This window comes from Melanerpes formicivorus, unplaced genomic scaffold (genome assembly GCF_026170545.1).
Source record: "Melanerpes formicivorus ecotype bairdi unplaced genomic scaffold, bMelFor1.0.p_v2 SCAF_6, whole genome shotgun sequence".
NCBI lineage: Eukaryota > Metazoa > Chordata > Aves > Piciformes > Picidae > Melanerpes > Melanerpes formicivorus.
Window position 1 is genome coordinate 13674739 of NW_027142358.1, and position 18327 is coordinate 13693065.

Here is an 18327-nt window from a genome sequence, read left to right on the forward strand (position 1 = left end):
CCCAAGCCAATTCAGTCACCACATAATTTATTACCCTGGAAGTTCAGTTTGCTTTTCATAGGGAATTATGCTGTACAGCCACAATGACTGTCTCCCTAATCACAACTGATGTAATGGTAAGGGACTCATGTACCCCATGAACACCCTTAGAAGAGAAAGATCAGGCATGCTAGCAATGAGTTAGGAGTCCTTTCTGCATCTCAGTGACATTTTCATCACCATAACTGGCCACGGGTAGAATATCTCAGGAAGCAAACCCTAAAAATAACTTATTACAACAAGTCAGCCAGTCCCCTGGCAAAAGGGAAGGCAATGTTGCTTACAAATGGTTAGCAGAGTTCATTATTACGAGAGGGGCAACAAATGTCCAGGCAAACAGGAGAGGCAGAAAGAAAAGTGAGGAAGACAAGCAAGTGATGAATCATACACCAATTTCTCCTGCATCTCCAATGACCATCAACTGGAGATGCTTTCCCAAATGGAAATGAAGCAGCTCAGAATTGGGTCTGCCTGGAATACTTCCAAGTGCACTCAAGTAGGGAGCCCTGCCTGCTAAGCATCACAATCAAAAAGAACGTGCACTCTTGCCAGCTACAACCACCTAAGAAAGGTCCTATGGGGCCCTTTCCAGCTTTCCCACATGGAGCTCCTAGTATACCTGTGGGAAGGCATCACGCTTCCTAGATACTGAAATGTAGAAACAGAGGGCTTTTGTCACCAGAATATCCTCAGAAACTTGTGGCTGAGGAATCACCACGCAATCCCACAAGTGCCCCCAGGTATGGCTGATAGCTGGGCAGTCTTCCAAAGCACTTCTACACACTGGAGAAGCAGAAAAGCAAGCCACCCAATCCTTGGTCATACGCATAAAGCCACACACTCCCCAGTCAGCCTCCCTGACATGCATTTGAGGAGCTGCAACCCTTACAGAGCTTCCCTCAGAAAAAGCACCTGCCCCACTTGCAGTAGGGCTACTGGCAGCACATGGTCCCTCCCCTTCCCATTCTCATACCAAGTCACTCAGCAGCAGTCCCCAGCCTGCCAGGTACAACAACTACAGATGACTTCATTTGTGGGCTTCCTGCCTAGCATCATGGCATCCCTACAGACCACAAGCATCATCCCTTTGCACCAGCAAGTGGTTGCTCTGACAGCCCATGCAATGGAGGAAGACATGATAATAAACACACAATGCAGGAGACTTCTGAGCGCTTCTGAAGCTCACAAACTCCAAATTGTAACAGGACATCCTGTGTGAGAAAAAGAGTGTGCAATAAAGACATCCTGACAGGATCAGCCCTAAGCAAACACCTGGTTAGGCTCTGTGGTGGTGTGAGGAGGAGAAAAGTATGACAGGATTTTCTAGTTTCAGAGCTGCCATCCGTTGTGCCTTTCAACACATTTCTCAGCCTCTGAGCAGCTGGTGCAGACAGAAAGAAGGAGCTCCTAGCATCAGTGCTGTTCTGCCACCCCTGTTCCTGCAGAAGTGTTTCTAAACAAGTTTCCCCGTGCTGTGAGGAGGACCCAGCCACAACTGCAGACATCAGGCTTGCTTGCATTCACTCCCTCTTGATTTACAGAACTTCTCTGCTAACAGCTGCATTGCAGATGAACCCTCTTAAAGTGGACATGCAATAAGCAAGACAGCAGGGTGTGGAACTGCTTCAAAGGCAATGCAGCCATACTGGCAAACTCTCTGCTACACACACAGTGACCGCGACCTGTGCAGAAACTCCAGCAACTCTGTCTTGATTTCACTACGCACAGAAGGTCTTGAAGTGCACATCATAAACAGAAATTCCATCAAGTGAGTTCATTTCTGGACACAAGCTCCTTTCTTCTCCCCATCAGCTGATCACATCAGGTGCCGGGGGATTTGGATGACCCAGCTAAATAAATATCAGGCTACAACTGGTTAGCAGACACAGTAACAGTGTGGCAGAAAGGCAGGTCTCAGCAGTGCCATGTAACTGCAACACAGGACCCAAAATTTCAGACATTCAGAAAGAGGAATATAAATTCCTCTGGCTCAGTCAAGTTGTATGCTTCCTGGCCCTCACCACCCCTTCCAATAAGCTAACTGCATTGGTGATACCTGAGCTTTGTTTCTAAAATGGGGAATAAATTCAACCATGTTTTTCAAATGAGAAAAAAAAAAAAAAAAAAAAATCAATTAACATTTCATATTTCAGGGAGATTGGGCAGTCTGAAAAGTCTAGGAAAGCCAAAAACTTCTTGGCCATTTATGAGGTAGTGGGATGTGAAGCTTTTCAAATTCAGCAGAGGAATTACTGAGGAAACAAAGCATACACAACCACAAAGAGTTAACGAGGCATAACACACTTCCTTAAAGCTGGGTAACCAGCTTTGCAACAAAATAAACTGCTAGCAGCAGCCAGAGTCACCTGGACTTGTCAGCAATATTTGATAATGGTTATCAAAAAAGCTCTTTTTTCACATCTCTGATGCTGACCTTCACTGTTTGGAGAAGACAAAAAAAGTGCATTATGAGAGCTCAATTCCCAGTCTGCTGCTGTAGAAATGCTTCCACACAAAGAATGAACTGACAAGCAGCTCACTCCTCTATCATCCTTACTAAGTGCAAGAGCAATTCAGAGAAAGCTGCACCCTGCACTGATCAGGCAACACTGACAATTTTAATCTGGGCCACTTTGTAGCAAGCAGTAGACCCAACACAATATCCTAATCTGCAGACCTGGCAGATCCTAGGCCAGATGACATACAAAACAACAAACAGCAGAGCTGTAAATCACTTTGCAATCCTGCCGTCCAGAAATCAGAAATATTTAAAGTAGCACACAAGCTATGAATCACTAGTTTAACTCGCACTGAAGAAGCACATCCGCTGCTATTGAGCTTTGTCTCTGCACTGGCACTAGTTATAAAAGAAAGCTGTGAAACTTCAACTCCTCTAATCTCTCCGACACAATCTCAACAGAGGTCATTTGATACTCAAAGCTTACACAGACAGGCCTTGATGCAGGCAAAATTAAATTTAACAGCATCCCAACTCTTTGGGCAAACAAAAAACTCGTGATGGCATCATCAAGCTATGCTGTTAGCCTTCAAGAACAACTTTCCCTTTGGGTTACAAGGTGCATTAAAGACAACTTCCTTCTTCTACATCTATTTTTTTTTTCCCCTCCAGCCACCCTAGAAAACTTCTTGGCCCATCACTGCAATGTCATATGCTTTGATACAAGCGGGGGGTGGGGGTGGGGGGTGGGGGGGGGTGGGGTGTAAAGAAAAGAAAGAAAAGTCTCCCAAGATATACAGAGACATTTTCAGAATGGTAGCTGCTCCACTACAGCAGAAATGGTAAGTGTATTTGGCAAGCATTGCACACCAGTGCACAAAGAGGTTTAACAGGCTGTTTTGCCTGCAAAAGCTTCCAGGGCACTCATGCTATTTGAAATGTCCATTTAGTAAGTGTGTCCAGAGAAAGCTCCGGACTGTCCCCTCTGAAGTCATATTTCAAGTCAGATGTATGACATCAGGTCTCTAGCAGCAAGCACACAAGCAGGATCAACACAGATTTCTCACACATCTCCAGAGCTGCAGAGAACTTTACACACTGACTGCGTTCTGCTGCACAGACAAGGAGACCCTGCACTCAGAAGCAAGAGTGCCAACTGCATACCCCTGTGGGAATGTACAGCAGATTTGGAACAAAGCAACAGGTTCAGGAAACAATCTTCAAGAGAGAAGTTGGAGTAAAACTCACCTTCTTGAGCTACTTTATGCTCAGTCCCACCAGTAAAAGAAGAAAGCTCAGAGGAAGGACCAAAACAAAAACAAAACCAAACCCAAACACCAACCAAAAACCCAAACCCCACACCACATAAACACAAAACAAGCCCAAAATGGTGCACTTATGTTTAAAGCTTTCTACCTCTTTCCCCTTCTATTTTCACCTTGGACTTCAGGATGCGTTAGACCGTTTCTCCTTTTCTCATTGCTCCCTTGGGATTGAGAAAGCCTTCTCCTTCAAAGGAGAGTTGTCTTCAACATCCAGAAATGACATCTCCCTCTTTACGGCTATCACTTACCAGTCTAAACTAACTGAGTTACCAGAGATGGCACAATAACAGCAGAAGATAAAGCATATCCAAGTACGGAATGACTCTACTAAATAAGATGCAGCCTACATCAGCTACCTCAGGTGCCTAGAAGAGAGTAGAAGAGAGGTAATGGAAAGAATATTTTCCATAAGCTTTCAGGAACTGGAGCTTAAACATCTTTGTTCTCATTCAGCCTGTACTCATGGGAGCTTAAAAGGCTCAATGGGATTTGGGCTAGTGGGAAAGACCTACGCTATTACTTTTGATATATATTAATGTCTCCTTTCATAAACATTTTAAGTTGAAGAAGTCCTTCCAGAAAGAAATTAGTTTTAATTACCACAATTCTACCTTACTAATTCTACAGACAAACAGCATCTGCTAGTGCCATTTGCTAAGATGTGTATTGCTGCACTAAGGTTTGCTGGGCACAACCAGGTTGTCTTTCCTGAAGCAGCCTGCAAAAACATACCTTGCTAATTTGTAACACTGAGAACAACGAAGCAGTACCACCTTTTGAGCTACAGGGCACCAAGATTTTTGGTACCAGCTCCTCACTCCCCAGTCAGCTTCAAATTGCTGATTCTTCTAGGACCAGTCTTTATAATGGTCAGCCTCCAGATAGGAGGCTGCAACACATGGTAGTGATAGGACTTCCTTCACTGGAGCAAAAAATGCCCAAGTCTAGCCTCTCTCATACACTATCTGCTCACCACCCAGGTCCTTCCCACCACGCTAGCAGCTCTGAGGCACACAACTCCAGCTCCAGAAATGGAAATCACGAGGAACAAAAGCAGTATGCAGGGTCAAGACACTTCAATAACATCACACACTTTCAATGACAACAGTCTTGTGTTATCAGTAACACTAGTGCAGGCTGGTTAGCTCTGTGTTCAATAGTCTGAAAGTTGCAGGAAACACAGAAACTTGATTATTTGCACCAACTTCAGTGCAAAAAAGCTTAAAGCTTAAGGTACAGAACTAGAGTTATTTGTATAGAGAACAGGAAAAAGGCCAAAAAAAGAAAAAGACATCATCTTTTCCCACTTATGTCTCATCCCAAAACAATGCCAATCCTGCTGATTAACCCAGGGAAAGCAGGGTTCATTCACCTGCTCATAAAAGACAGGATTTGTCAGAGCAGTATTGCCTGAAGTTTAGACTGGAGGAGGAATGACAATCCACATTCCTACACCACTGTCACAGTGGCAATAATGGGATGCTGGACAGCAAGCCCGGTATTCCTCACCAGTCTGCTGTCCTTTGTTAATACATCATCACCCACATTCCTCCTCCCCTCCTCCATTCCCTCCTATGAGAAAGTTTAATCCTTAGGCTTGTATGCATCTGGTAAATTTTTCAGTCCCCGTTTGCCACTGTCATAATGGCAACAGCCCCCCAGAGATAACACAGCAGCTCCACCACAGCCAGCAGGCTGCCACTCGCTTCTTTCTCTGCCACAGGCTTTGGGTCAGCAGACCTGCATAGACCTATGCTCACTCCCAGACTCTTCTTTGCAGACATCTTCCTTCTCTAAAGGCATGTTTGCATGTTTTTTATTTTTCTTTTAAACTAACTGTCTTCATTCCCACAATGAAAAGTTGCCTCTTTTCTCTGAGGTCTCCGCTCAATTTATGGAACTCTGACAGGAGTGTGGCCAGCAGAAGCAGGGAAGTCGTTGTGCCCTTGTACTCAGCACTGGTTAGGCCACGCCTTGAGTACTGTGCCAGTTCTGGACCACTCAGTTTAGGAAAGATGTTGACTTGCTCAAACATGTCCAGAGAAGGGCAACAAAGCTGGTGAGGGGTTTAGAGCACAAGCCCTATGAGGAGGGACTGAGGCAGCTGGGGTTGCTTAGCCTGGAGAAGAGGAGGCTCAAGGGAGACCTTATTGCCATCTACAACTACCTGAAGAGAGGTTGTAGCCAGGTGGGGGTTGGTCTCTTCTCCCAGGCAACCAGCACCAGAACAAGAGGACACAGTCTCAAGCTGCACCAGGGGAGGTTTAGGATGGATGTTAGGAAGAAATTCTTCACAGAAAGAGCGATTGGCCATTGGAATGGGCTGCCCAGGGAGGTGGTGGAGTCACACACTGGAGGTGTTTAAGAAGAGACTGGATAAGGCACTTAGTGCTATGGTTTAGTTGACTAGATGGTGTTGGGTGACAGGTTGGACTCGATTATCTCAAAGGTCTTTTCCAACCTGGTTAATTCTGTATTCTGAGTCTGCCTTTGCTGCCCTGGACAGAGACAGTGGCCAAATCACCTGTGCCTTTTAGCAAGGAAAAAAGATTAGGTAACACTCTTGCCAGAAACAGGACACTAACCAGGATTTGTCCCAGTGTCACTGCTAAGCAGACTGCAACCACAGTCCCCACATTTTGAAGCATTAAGCTTATAATCATAAGGACCAACAGGAACTACAGCAGTTTTAACTCACAACTTGACATTTCTTCCACATACTAAAAAAATAAACAAATTTTAAATTAAAAAAAAAAAAATATATATAGTGAGCACTTCAACATTTTAAGCTGGCATTTGCTCATCAGAAACAAACGCACCTCTGCTTTCCCAAGATGACTACTCTGAGCACTGACATCACTTCTCTTGCAGACAAATACCTAGTAAGGTGAGATACTTCACACTTCTTTTTACAACATTCAATGCTTCTTTCCTGCCCTGGTGATCCTAGCACCAGCTGATATTTCTTTCCTCAGCCAAGCGAATAGCCATATCTCACTCTATAATAAACACACTGGCAAAGTAACATTTTTTGGAAGTCTGTTATGTTGGTGAAAATCAAGTTTTAAGAACAGAGAAAATAAAATAAATACCTGAAACACCTAAACAGGTAATAGGCCAGAATTGATGAAAAGGGGGTGATGTCCTGGTTGTCAAGGTTGTGAAGGAGACAGATGGTGCTCATAGGTGGCACAGTGGAGAGAGACTTTTATATTATCATGCTTCCCTTCTAAAAATTTCCCAATTTGCAGGGCCAGAAAAACTAAAATGCTTCCAGGACATGGAGGGGAACAGGAAGGTTGTCATAGTCCTCTCTTAAAACAGTGGAGCTAACTCAACATTTTTTGGGGAGAAGGGTAAAATTCTTCAAAAAGTTCTTTAAGAGCCATGAATGAGTCTGGGGCAGTGATTGTTTTAGTACTATACAGAGGATTAAACGTAGAGGCAATGAAATTTCCATGCTACACACCAAAACAAAAAAAAAACCTAACAAACCACCACCAAAAAACAACCCATAGCTTTTGCACTGGATCCTTTTTAGAAGAAATTCAAGTAGCTCTTCTTGCCCCAAATATCTACTATGTACTCGGTATCCCTCTCTTCACTGTAGGGACACCTGGAAACATTTCAATCATAGCTCACTGATCAGACTAAATGCTCTAGAGCCAAGGGCTTCAGAGGACATTTAGGGGTTAGTCTAGCCACATGTCTGCCATATGCAAATCCAGTTTATATTGAGAAAACAAGAAACCCAACTTTCTCCCCAAGCCCCTTTCTCCAACCTCACTGGGAGGCAGTAGAAACTCCTGCCCAATCTGTGTGCCCACTAACCCCTCCTCCCTCATTGTTAATGCTGGAAATTTAATACTCAATGTGACCACTGAGAAAACAGACACAAGCTGAAATCCTGTCTGCTCCGTTCCAGCTCCTTTATAAAATATACAGCGTAAACTGAGAGGCAACCTGGGGTAACCCCAACCACCACTGACATCCACAGCAGGATGAAGACAGCTTCTGGAGATAGTGAGCCAAAGGAAAAGCACTTGCCACCCTACCAATTGCTGCCAGCTCTCACACTAGGGCCGTATCAATGTGTTGGGGTGGGCAAAAAGCCAGACTGAACCTCAATGGCCCCGACCAAACTCCCGACATCATCCTTTCCTCCCAGGTCAGGATCTTTCACACACATCCCTCCTCTTCTCCAAACACCTCTTGTCAAATTTCCCCTAGTGCCATATACTGCTTGAACCTCACTGCCCCTGAGCCAAGAGCTGCAGCTGGAGATGAGGAGGAGAGGGAAACAGGCTGCTGGTGGGAGGTAGAGGGTTGCAGGTTTTGGTATCAGCAGAGCAGCACCCCCGCCCATCCCCTGCTGCACGCATGTGTGCTGCTGTGCAGAGCGGCGAGTTCAGCTGCTTACTATCCACATACCCACCCCACCAACCCATTCCTCCCCTGCAGGCCCGCTCCTGCAGCACCCAGCCACTTTTGGTCACCCTGCCAGGCAATCCCCAGCAGCACACACCTGTCTGAGAGGGTGCACTCTCCACGTGCACAAAGACCTCCAAAAAAAGCCCCAGTTATCACTGCAGCTGATCTCCTATATATGCTCTCTAATCACAGCATCTCTCAGCATCCTCGCAGACGGCGGTAGGGAGGAGGAGCTGGGCACAGGGAAGCTCCTGACACCTGGCCTCAGGCCCACCCTGCAGGAAGGGCAGCTCCTCTCCCACACTAAATGACTGGACCCGATTTGACTGCTCAGCAAGTACGACTGAGCAGACACGGTTTGATTTGTTGTCCTCTGCAAGAAAGGACATTTGTCCCCAGCCTACTCGCAGGCACACACAGAGGACACCCATTACAGGACATTTCCACAGGAGTTGGGATTTGCGCCTCAGCCATCTGTGCCCGGTGTGCTGGGCTTACTTGCTTCACACGCAGAGCCGATTTCCCAGGCTGCAGTGCACCACCGCTGCGTGTGTTTAATACAAGCGGGTTTGCTGTAGTCCACAGGGGACTTTAAACCTGGCAGCCACAATAGCAGTCTAAGAGAGCCCTAACTCAGACACCACCTAGAACACTGACAGCAAATCAAGATAGAGGTTAGGGACTGATGCTGCTAAACTTCCTCTGCAGCATTCAAGCTCAACATTTCAAATCCAGGGAAACTACCATTGACACCTCCAAGAAAACATACTCTTAAGCCCAAATCAGCAGCCACTACAGAACTGAAAGCAAGGACAAGAGCAGAGTATAAAAAAAATACCACCTGAGTTGGAAGTATAAAGGGAGAGTTTTTTCCTGTCGGGGTTTAATACACACAAGTAATTCCCTGTTCCTCTCACAATTCACATAATGTCCTACAGGAACAACAACAAAATAACTGGGTGGACTGCATCTTTTTTAATCTGGTTTACAAATTTGAAAAGGGGAGAGCAAGGTGAGAATTTACCTCTTTATTCCATTGGCAAGAAAAAGCCACAGTAAGGAAAAAATAGTGACGCTTTCTAACGTGCGAGACAGCTTCTTTTCTTGTTTGTTAATCAAGAGATATCACTTGCAAGAGTTGAAAGATATAGATTTTCAGCAGAAAATTAAATTTAACAAGATGTAATAGAGATTTCTCACACAGAAGCCCCCTAAAAAAACAAGGGCAAAAAATACTACACATAGTGGTACAATCACTATACACTATTTCTTATAAACAACAATGTAAGAATTATCACAGCATAGAGCCCTACCTCTTTGTAATGCAGGACTATCTCACTTTAAGGGTCAAATACTGGCTATTTCTCTACTGCTTCTAAAGCTACTGTTTCTCTCTTGATCCTTTCCATCACCACGAACAATTTTACTTTATTTAAACTTCACTGCTGCCCAAGAACTGAAGCACTACTTGCCGGGATTCTTTGTGTTCAAAAAGTATTCTGAAGACATCCACAAAACAACTTCCAAAAAATTAGTTATTACTTCCCTCTACCCGTAGCTCTGGTAAAAGCCTGTGTGTTCAATCCCATAGGAATTTCAGATGACTGAAGCATTGTATTTCCCCCATGTGTAATAACCGCTGCTCTTATATGTCAGCAAAATGCTGACTAAGGTGAAATCTGTTTCCCCTCCCTTTCCAGAAGCATTTAACGTTACAGTTCTTGGCATACTCTTCACTGGGCAGTCCTGAGCATCAACATAATATGAGTAATAGCAAATACTTCATCAAAGCTAAAATACAAATTTTAATCTAGGCCAGCTCTTATGGACATGGTTTGTTAATTTAAAAAAAAAAAAAAAAAAAAAAAAAAAAAAAAAAAAAAAAGAGAGAGAGCAAGAACAGGCATCCAAAAATCACAGATGACAGAAACAGAGACCTTACTCTCAACACCTGACTTCATCTTCAATACAGGGTACATCCTACTACGTAGAATTTGTTAGGACCACCCTTCACAAAAACCATCAATCACAGTCATGCTTGCTCTCACACAGAAGCCTTGTTACATCACCATGCCTCTTCAACTCTTCATCACTTTAAGAAATCAGTTTTATAAACACATGAAGTACTACAGAACTTTTTAAAAACACAGAATTAAGCCTGAGGCATTCCTCCTCTTCCTTTTCAGCAACATATAGCAAGCTATTCTGCAATTCCCAGTCATCTGGCTAGTATTCATCAAGAGTCTTGAAAATAAAAGGTAATAGTACTGTGGAAGAAGAGCACAGCTTTGCTACCATTTCCCTCAAGATAATCAAGAAATGCAGTACAAGATGCAAAACTTCTGTGAAGCAGCAACAGACATACTTCTCAGCAGCAGCAAGACAGTGGCTCTTGAAGCCGTACTTTCTACATCAAGTGTCTATATGGGTTTAAATTCTGCTACAGAAAGTACAGAATGTTAAGTGTATCTATGATTAAGTTGGAGAGAGGCAGGGTGTCCCCATACGATGGAATATTCTGGTCCTGTGACCAAGCCAACCACAGGACGAAAATCAACCACAGGAGAGGAAGGTCAGAAGGGTGGGCTAAGCTGCACCACAGACACGCAGCTGTGTGCGAAGGAGAGCCCCATCAGTGTGTATTGTGGGGCAAAGACAGCCTCCCTGGGAAGAAGTGCCAGCTTGGGGAAGGGAAGCATCAGGAAACACTTAACTAGGATACTGCAAAATTAATGCCATCATTCTCTTTCTGTGGGAGACAGCTTTCTAAAACACCTTTCCCTGAGACTGTCATTTTCAGGTTGCTGAATCAAATCTCCTTAATCATCGATTTACAGCTGCAATGTCTAAATAGGATGGATTTTTCCTTCAGTGTTTTAAAGACCCATTCCAAAGTGAATTCACTAAAACCCTATCAAAAACTATTTGGTTGCTTTTTGTGCCAACCACTTGATCTATCAGGAAACACAGCTAGAATAACTGAGGAACCTATATATTCAGCTAAAGTCAATATCCACTTTTCACTGTACATGCAGATTCTTCACTCTTCAGGTAAGACTTCAATAAAACCTGAGCAGTTCCTTATTTCTGATATTATTCTATCCTAACAGAAGGATCCATTTCCTTTCCTGGCTCTCCCCAGACTTTTCTTTACCTAACCAGTACCTTTATAAGTAAATCAGGCTAGTATCCTCAATGTATTTTATTAATAGGAGGGTAAAAAAAAAAATCTAAAAAGCAAGCAGTAAATCAAAACATGGCCTGTATTCACCCATATTGAGTTTTCCTGTTTGATGGGCCATAAAACTCTCCTCATACTAATATGAACAACAATGAGGGCCTATATATTGCTCCCTCTGTAACTCATTAGGTGCCCAAACACTTAAAAACTGACTCAATCAGTTCTGCTACTTTTGGATTTCTATTAATATGTTTCTGAACTTTGTTTCAGCTATATTAATTCTGCAGTTTTCCTCACTTTTCTCATCTCCAGAGTGAACTTCAATTTCACTTCCTTTGGAAGAAAGAAGTTTCTCATTTGCAATCAGTTTATCAAGATACCCTCTCCCTTGTCTAAGCAGGCTTGTGTCCACTAATATCTGAGAAGATATGCTCTCCTGAGCATTCTTCCTCACCAGAGGATAGACAAGGAATGCTGCAGAGAAAACATTACATTAATGGCCATTAGCAAAGCAAAGCCACCCTTCAAACCTTTCCCATATTAAGATGAACTAATTTTGAACTCAAGACATTGGAGATCGCACCTACATCAGTGGGCACTGTCATCTGACTGTGGAGGGGACACCAATTCTCACAGGTTCTTCAGCCACCTCCGAAACAACATGGGGCTCCCCTGGTTGGTCCCCAAAATCACCTCACTCTGGCTAGATACCAAAACAACACATGATCACACATGCTTACTTCCACAAGTTAAAAAAAAAAAAAAAGAAAAAGAAAATCAGCTTTCACAGTATGGCACTCTACTTCAGATACTTCTGACACTACTTCTACATGCAAGCGACAGTAAATGGAAATTTTTCACCATTCTTCAAACCATCTTCTGCTTTTATCGTCACATTTTGTATTCCATCAAAAAGCAAAATATCTGTTCTATTTTTCTGGTTTATAGGGATTAGACAAAACATTACTCACTTCTAAATCATTTATCAAGATCATTTATCTCCTCCTGCTTTTTTTCATTTCTCGGTCAATCCCTCTACTAAGCCATCTATTCAACTACAAGACAGTCAAGAGCCAAATACATTATATCTGAAAGGCCTCTAAGGACTTGTATCTTGTTTTCTTCACCTCTTTTAAAAACAGTCACCTCTGGCATTTCAACTCGCTGCACTCTGCTTTCAGCATCTTTTAATCAAGTTCAGTTTCTGTCACTCTTCCCCCCCCCCCATCCACCCCACCCACAAAGCAACTTAAATCCTTGTAAGGGATTCCCTAGGCACTAGAAGATACACATTCCCTGCATGCTACAAGGTGCACTACCCATTTTGTATACAGACATCCCTGGAAAACAGAGGACCAACAGCTTGTGTGAAGACTTAAAACGTTTTTCTCCTTTCTTGAAACTACAGTCTGGATTTGGTTTTAGAAGTCTCCAGGACTTGCAGAAGTACTTCTTGAGAAGTCAAATTCACGAGATTTCTCTACACAGCCTACTTCTGCCAACACACCATGTATATATAACAGCATGAAAGAACTAAGGCACATAGCATCTACTCTTCAGAAAAAATAATCACATCTATTCTGGCAAGAGACATCTCCTAGGTAGAAATGATGTTCAACAAAACTGGTTTGCGGCACTCCTCTTTATTAGAGGTGATCAGTACGCACATGTGTAGATAAATCTTGTATAAACATACGTCTAGCTCAGCTTACAGAAGATCTCAAAAAGGAAGAAGACAACATTATAGAGTATCCATTTCCAGATACAGGAATTTTTCTATCATCCTACACAACTTCCTTTCAATCTCCTCTCTGTCACACAACTCAATCATTGTAACTCTGAAACAATGACCAAGACAAGCAACTTCAGATCACTTAAACTTATTACAGCTTCAACTCCAGTGAAGTATTTTCTGTTAATAAAAGGAAGAAGGCTAGATTGAGACACTAACCTCTGGCTGACAGTTTTTTGGTATTGATGATTTTTGCAGCATATTCCTGTGATGAATTTTTCTTTACACACCTGCGGACCACAGAGAAGGCTCCCCTAGAAGAAAAATAAAGAGGGTAGGAGCTATGAAACTGAAAAGGAGAATACAGTAACAGCAATTCCTGTCCCCAGAGCAGACTAGATTAAGGACAGGGTAGAAGACATACAGAGAGGGAAACACCACATGAGAATCTGATGAACAGTGCATGCTGCCTGATCACCAAATAAAACCGTGTCTATATAGTCTTCAAGCCCCCTCAACAGACAGCGGAGCATGAATAGCACGCTGTGCAGCGCAAGAGAGAGACCATACGGCCATGGAAACAGGACAGGAAGGGATTGATGAATGGGAGACAAGCAGCCCACAACAATGCTGCAAACACCAGCCATTAAGTCCATCTCCCAAAGACAGTATCCCCAGCAGTTACATCAGACAACCAGGACTAATTTCTCCCACATTCAAGTGCCAGCTTGGTCACGAAATCACTCCAACACTTTGCAGAAGTTACTAGCTCTCTTACATCTCTCTACCCACCTGCAAAATGGGGATAAGCATGTACCTATTAATGAAGTGAGTAGGAAGCTACGAGGCTTTGTACATTTTCTCAAGCTGGAACTATTGATATTATTACAACTATTCCAGAGAGCCACTTGGAGAAGAAGTCTGAGAGAGAGGGAAGAAGGATTTCTGTGAGGAAAAAAGAGATAATACAACAGAAACCAAGGTGAAAAGATAGGGACTCAAAATCTAAAGGACTACATAGATGAGCACTTGAAAGAAGTCCCTTCTGGTTTTGATTTGGGGGGGGTGGGTTTGTTTGGTGTTTTTTTTTTTTGTGTTTGTTTTTTAAGAAAATAACAACAACACAAATCAGGGTGAGAAAAGAGTAACAGCTAGCTTTACAGGAAAGATCTGAAAAGGGGGAAAGGACGGACATACAAGAGAAAACTGTTGGAAAGTTCCAAGTCCTTCAGACCAGGAACGCAAACCCATGTCTATGGGCAGGCGTACATATTTCAAGTATAAGAAAGGGGAGCAGAAACTGCACAAGGGTCCCAGAAGACAGTCCTACAGAGAGTCTAAAATATCTTAAAATACTCCAAGTACTGCAGAGTTCTGCCTTTTTCTCCCCTTCCTCAGCTTCTACATACAAACCAATGAGCAGCAAGGTGAGCACTAGCACCAGGGCCCGGGCTCAGTGACACACAGCTGCAGCACAGAGGGGAGAGACAGGGACATCGAGCTAGAGAGAAGAGATGCAGCAGAGGCCAGCAGTTGGTGCAGGAAGGGAGGGAGGGAGAAAGGGGGAGAACAGCAGTTCCCCATAATCCTACCCTGGCTGCTGCTATGCTGCTTTCCTGTCCCACAAGGTTCCCCTGCAAAGCCCTGTCCTAGGGTGCAGCACCAGGTCTGTCAATGCAGAGACAAGTGCGGAGAGGGAGGGAGCAGGACGGTGCAGCAGCACCTGGTCCTTTCACAGGGACAAGGAAGTGAGGACTGAAGCATCGCAGTGGCAGTAACAGTGCCGTGTCCCAGCGCAGAAACAGCTGAAGGAAACGACAGCGTGTAGCATGAAGACAGTGCGGGGAGGAGAAGGCAGTAGCCTGATCCTGAGGAGGGCAAGGGGATAAGAGAGGAAATCCTTGGGTGCAAGAGGAGCCCGCAGCCCGAGGCAAGCTGCGGGAACACCCCATCCCACGGCGGGGACGACCCAGAAGCACCTTTCCCTTCAGCGGCGATGCCGCTGTGGTGGACGAGGGGCTAGAGAGCAGGATTACAGCGCGGCAGCTAATCCTTCTGCGGCTCCAGGGAGAAGCGGGGCACCCGCACAGGGCTCCCGATAGAGCCGACGGGTCCCGGGGTCGTAGCGGGCGTTGGGGCGCGGCGCGGGGCGCGCAGCGGGCTCCGTACTTGCCAAGCTCCTCGTAGAGCTGGTACTCGTCGGTGAAGCGGGTGCACGTTGCCGTGGTGGCCATGTTCAGGCTGAGGGAGGCTCAGCGCCGCTGAGACATGGGGCAAGGCGGCCACGACGGGCCGGGACGGGCCGGAGGTTGCACGCTGTTCGGCGGCTTCCCTCCTTGCTCGGCGGGGCGGCGCGGGCTGCCCCCGCTTCCAGCTCGGCGTTCCCCGCTCCGCCGTGCACAGTCACTGCTCGCCGGGGAGGGGAAAAGAGGCTGAGCCTGGCCAGCACCGCGAGAACTGGCTCGGAGACACCCCGCGCCGGCCCCCTCCCTCCGCCCCTCCGCTGGCCCCGGCCCGCCGCGGGGTGTGGCCACCGGGGGCGCTCCCGGGGCGCCCGCAGCGCCGCCGCCAGCGGGGGGGATGCAGCCGGGGCGCGGCCGCCTTCCCCCGCCCGCGGACGCCGGAGCGGACACTGCAGTCAGCGCCCCCGCCCCCTTGCACGGAGGGCGGGCAGACTGCGGCGGGCTCACCCTCCCCACCCGCTCGCGAGCGGCTAGAAGACTGCAGGGGCGGGAGAAGACCCCCGGCCAAGCGCACCGGGGAGGGATTTCTCTTACTTCTCCCGGCGAGGGCGCCCGGCCGGGAAAAGCTGCGGCCGGATAAACTTCCTGCGTGCAACGGGAGGAGAAGACGAGGGAGGGAAACAGAGGAAGGGGGGGGGGTGCCACCGCCCTCTCCCCGGCGCACGTCGGCGGGGCTACCGCCAGGCTGGTACCACTGGGCGACCCGGCGCCTGCGTGCCCCGGCGCGCCAGCTGCTTTTCCTCCCATCTCGAGCAACAGCCGCTCTGCTCTCCTCGCGGCTCTGTGCGTGCTCCGGCCGACGAAGAAGGAGCCGCGGAAAAGAGGAAGCAGCTCCTGGTCGCTACCGCTCTGGCCGCAGTCTGAGGCCAATGCCCAGCGCAGCGAACCGGGCGCACTGCTTTGCCTTCGGCGGGAGAGGGTAGCGGAGCCCCAAGTCCTTATCCTCCTCAAAGTTGGGCCCGGCGCGCTTCCGAGCGGGCAGCGCCGTTAGGTTGCCTGACTTTGCAGGTTGCGTATGGGAGTCGACGAGGAAATGAACCATCTTGCACAGAGGTAGAACGGTAACGCGCGAAATGGCTTGAAACTGCTAATGAACGAGACCCGGCATTCGCACACACCTATGGTTTGTGGGGATGGTGATACGGGACTTGGACGCAGAAGACAAATAGAAATCATCGGTCTCCGACTGCAACAGAAAACAAACCAGCCTCTGTTCTGTCTATAATAGCATGCCATCTGAAAGTGCTGTCTGCAGCACCTTTATAAGCAATTTTGGTTTTACCTCTTACTTAACTGTCTCCCTCTGAATAATTGCCAAATCTGTTTAATATGCAGACTTATATAGGGCAGTCACTGCTCTAGCCGGAGAGGGAAGGACTGCTCTGGTCTCTCCTGCACGGCTGGGAGCACCAGCTGTGTTAAGAACATACAAAGAAGCAGATGAGCATATCATAAACTTAGAGAAATATTAAACTCGTGAAAATTAAAAGTTCTGTAGAAAGACTGCATTATTGCTCTGTGACTGGACTGTGAAGTCGTTTTTACTCAGTCATATGAAAAGCAATGACAGCAGCCACCTGCATTTCCTCCCCCCACTGCCAGGTTAAATGCAGTGAGCCCAATGCTGCAGAGTTTACACCTAAGTGATGCAGTGAGCAAAAATTCACCCAGCCTATGCAGAAAGTAGACAGCAAAAGTAGGACAACATAACAATAGCACTACAACAAAGTAATACCTCTAGAAGGTGATTATGAAACCACAACATTCTGCATCTTATACCACGCCAATATTTAAACATGAAAACTGGCTGAACAAAACAATTCACAGATGTAACAAATCACCCAGCCAACAAGTGCCAATCACTGAATCTTCTTCCTGCCTAGGTAAAACTGCTCAAACAGCTTCATTCAGTTTCTCTAACAGTTAGAAGAATTGCAGACAAGGGGGAGGGCTGTCTGACAACCCACAGTCCTTACCAGGGGAATTGGCTGATAACATGAAACTCGAGTGTGAGACTCTAGATGTGGTGGTGGGCAATGTTGCTGATACACCACCTGTAGTGCACTTCCACCATCCAAAATTACATTAGATGTCCTTTGTGCAGGAAAGGTGAGCTGTTAAGTTTGTGCTGTGGTTGCACTAAGTGATACAGTCCACTGTGTCAAAATACATGGAGCAACTCGAACTGGACTCTGTTCCACTCTTTGTTCATCAACATAAAAACTAAGGGTGGATGTTCAAGGCCAGATTTTAACACATGGTACTGAGTGAATATCCAGAGGCAGACAACCAAACTTCTGTGCATTTGTCCTGTATGCCTACAAACTGAAGAAAGATGATGAAAATGAAATGGGGTACAAGCCATGACAAAATACAGCAACAGAAGAGGTTTACCTAGAGCTGCAACTCAGTGAGTTTCTGCAATTGAAAATTGTTTTAACTGGACTCAAGAACTGTTCTGTGCCCTACACAAAGCACCTCATGATATTTAAGAAGCCTTGGTTTCAGTGGTCTCATAAAAATACATGAACATAAAAAGGAAGACAGAAGAGGAAGTTTCTCATCTTCAAGGGTTACAAGGAAAAGTGGGGTCTGGAAATCAGGAAACAGAATCAACTGTAGAAAGAAAAGCTAACCATGTGTTCTGCATAGCAAGTGCTACAGAAACAGATTGCTAACTGAGAAACTTGCTTAAGCAAAAAGTGGGATATAAATTGAGTGACAGACTTGATTAAAACCAAGTACTGAGTGGGAGACCAAATTATGAGAGTAGCGTTTTCAAAAGGGATGCAGGCAAAATGAAGCAGGAGGAGGGGTGGCAATATGGATAAGAGAGTATTGTGTCAACAGAAAGAAATGTTGATGTTCTGGCTGACATAGCAGTCTACTTGTACTGAGAGTAAAATTGCAAACAGGAG

The 18327-nt window shown here is 45.7% G+C and overlaps 1 protein-coding gene across 12 annotated transcripts in view; it reads right to left on the minus strand.

Annotated features, from left to right (window-relative positions):
- The window catches only part of CAMK2G (calcium/calmodulin dependent protein kinase II gamma), a 121131-nt gene extending 105492 nt beyond the window's left edge, over positions 1–15639 (minus strand). For 3 of the 12 annotated variants that reach the window (XM_068139837.1, XM_068139834.1, XM_068139838.1), the window contains exons 1-2: positions 15336–15636; positions 13386–13480 (exon numbers count right to left, since the gene is read on the minus strand). In XM_068139837.1, the coding sequence (XP_067995938.1) occupies positions 13386–13480; positions 15336–15400 (160 nt within the window). In that variant the 5' untranslated portion in view covers positions 15401–15636. Of the gene's footprint in view, positions 1–13385; positions 13481–15335 lie in introns of all 12 variants that reach the window. The other 9 variants (XM_068139842.1, XM_068139840.1, XM_068139847.1 and 6 more) reach the window with 7 other exon arrangements.
- Positions 15640–18327: the final 2688 nt, after the last annotated feature.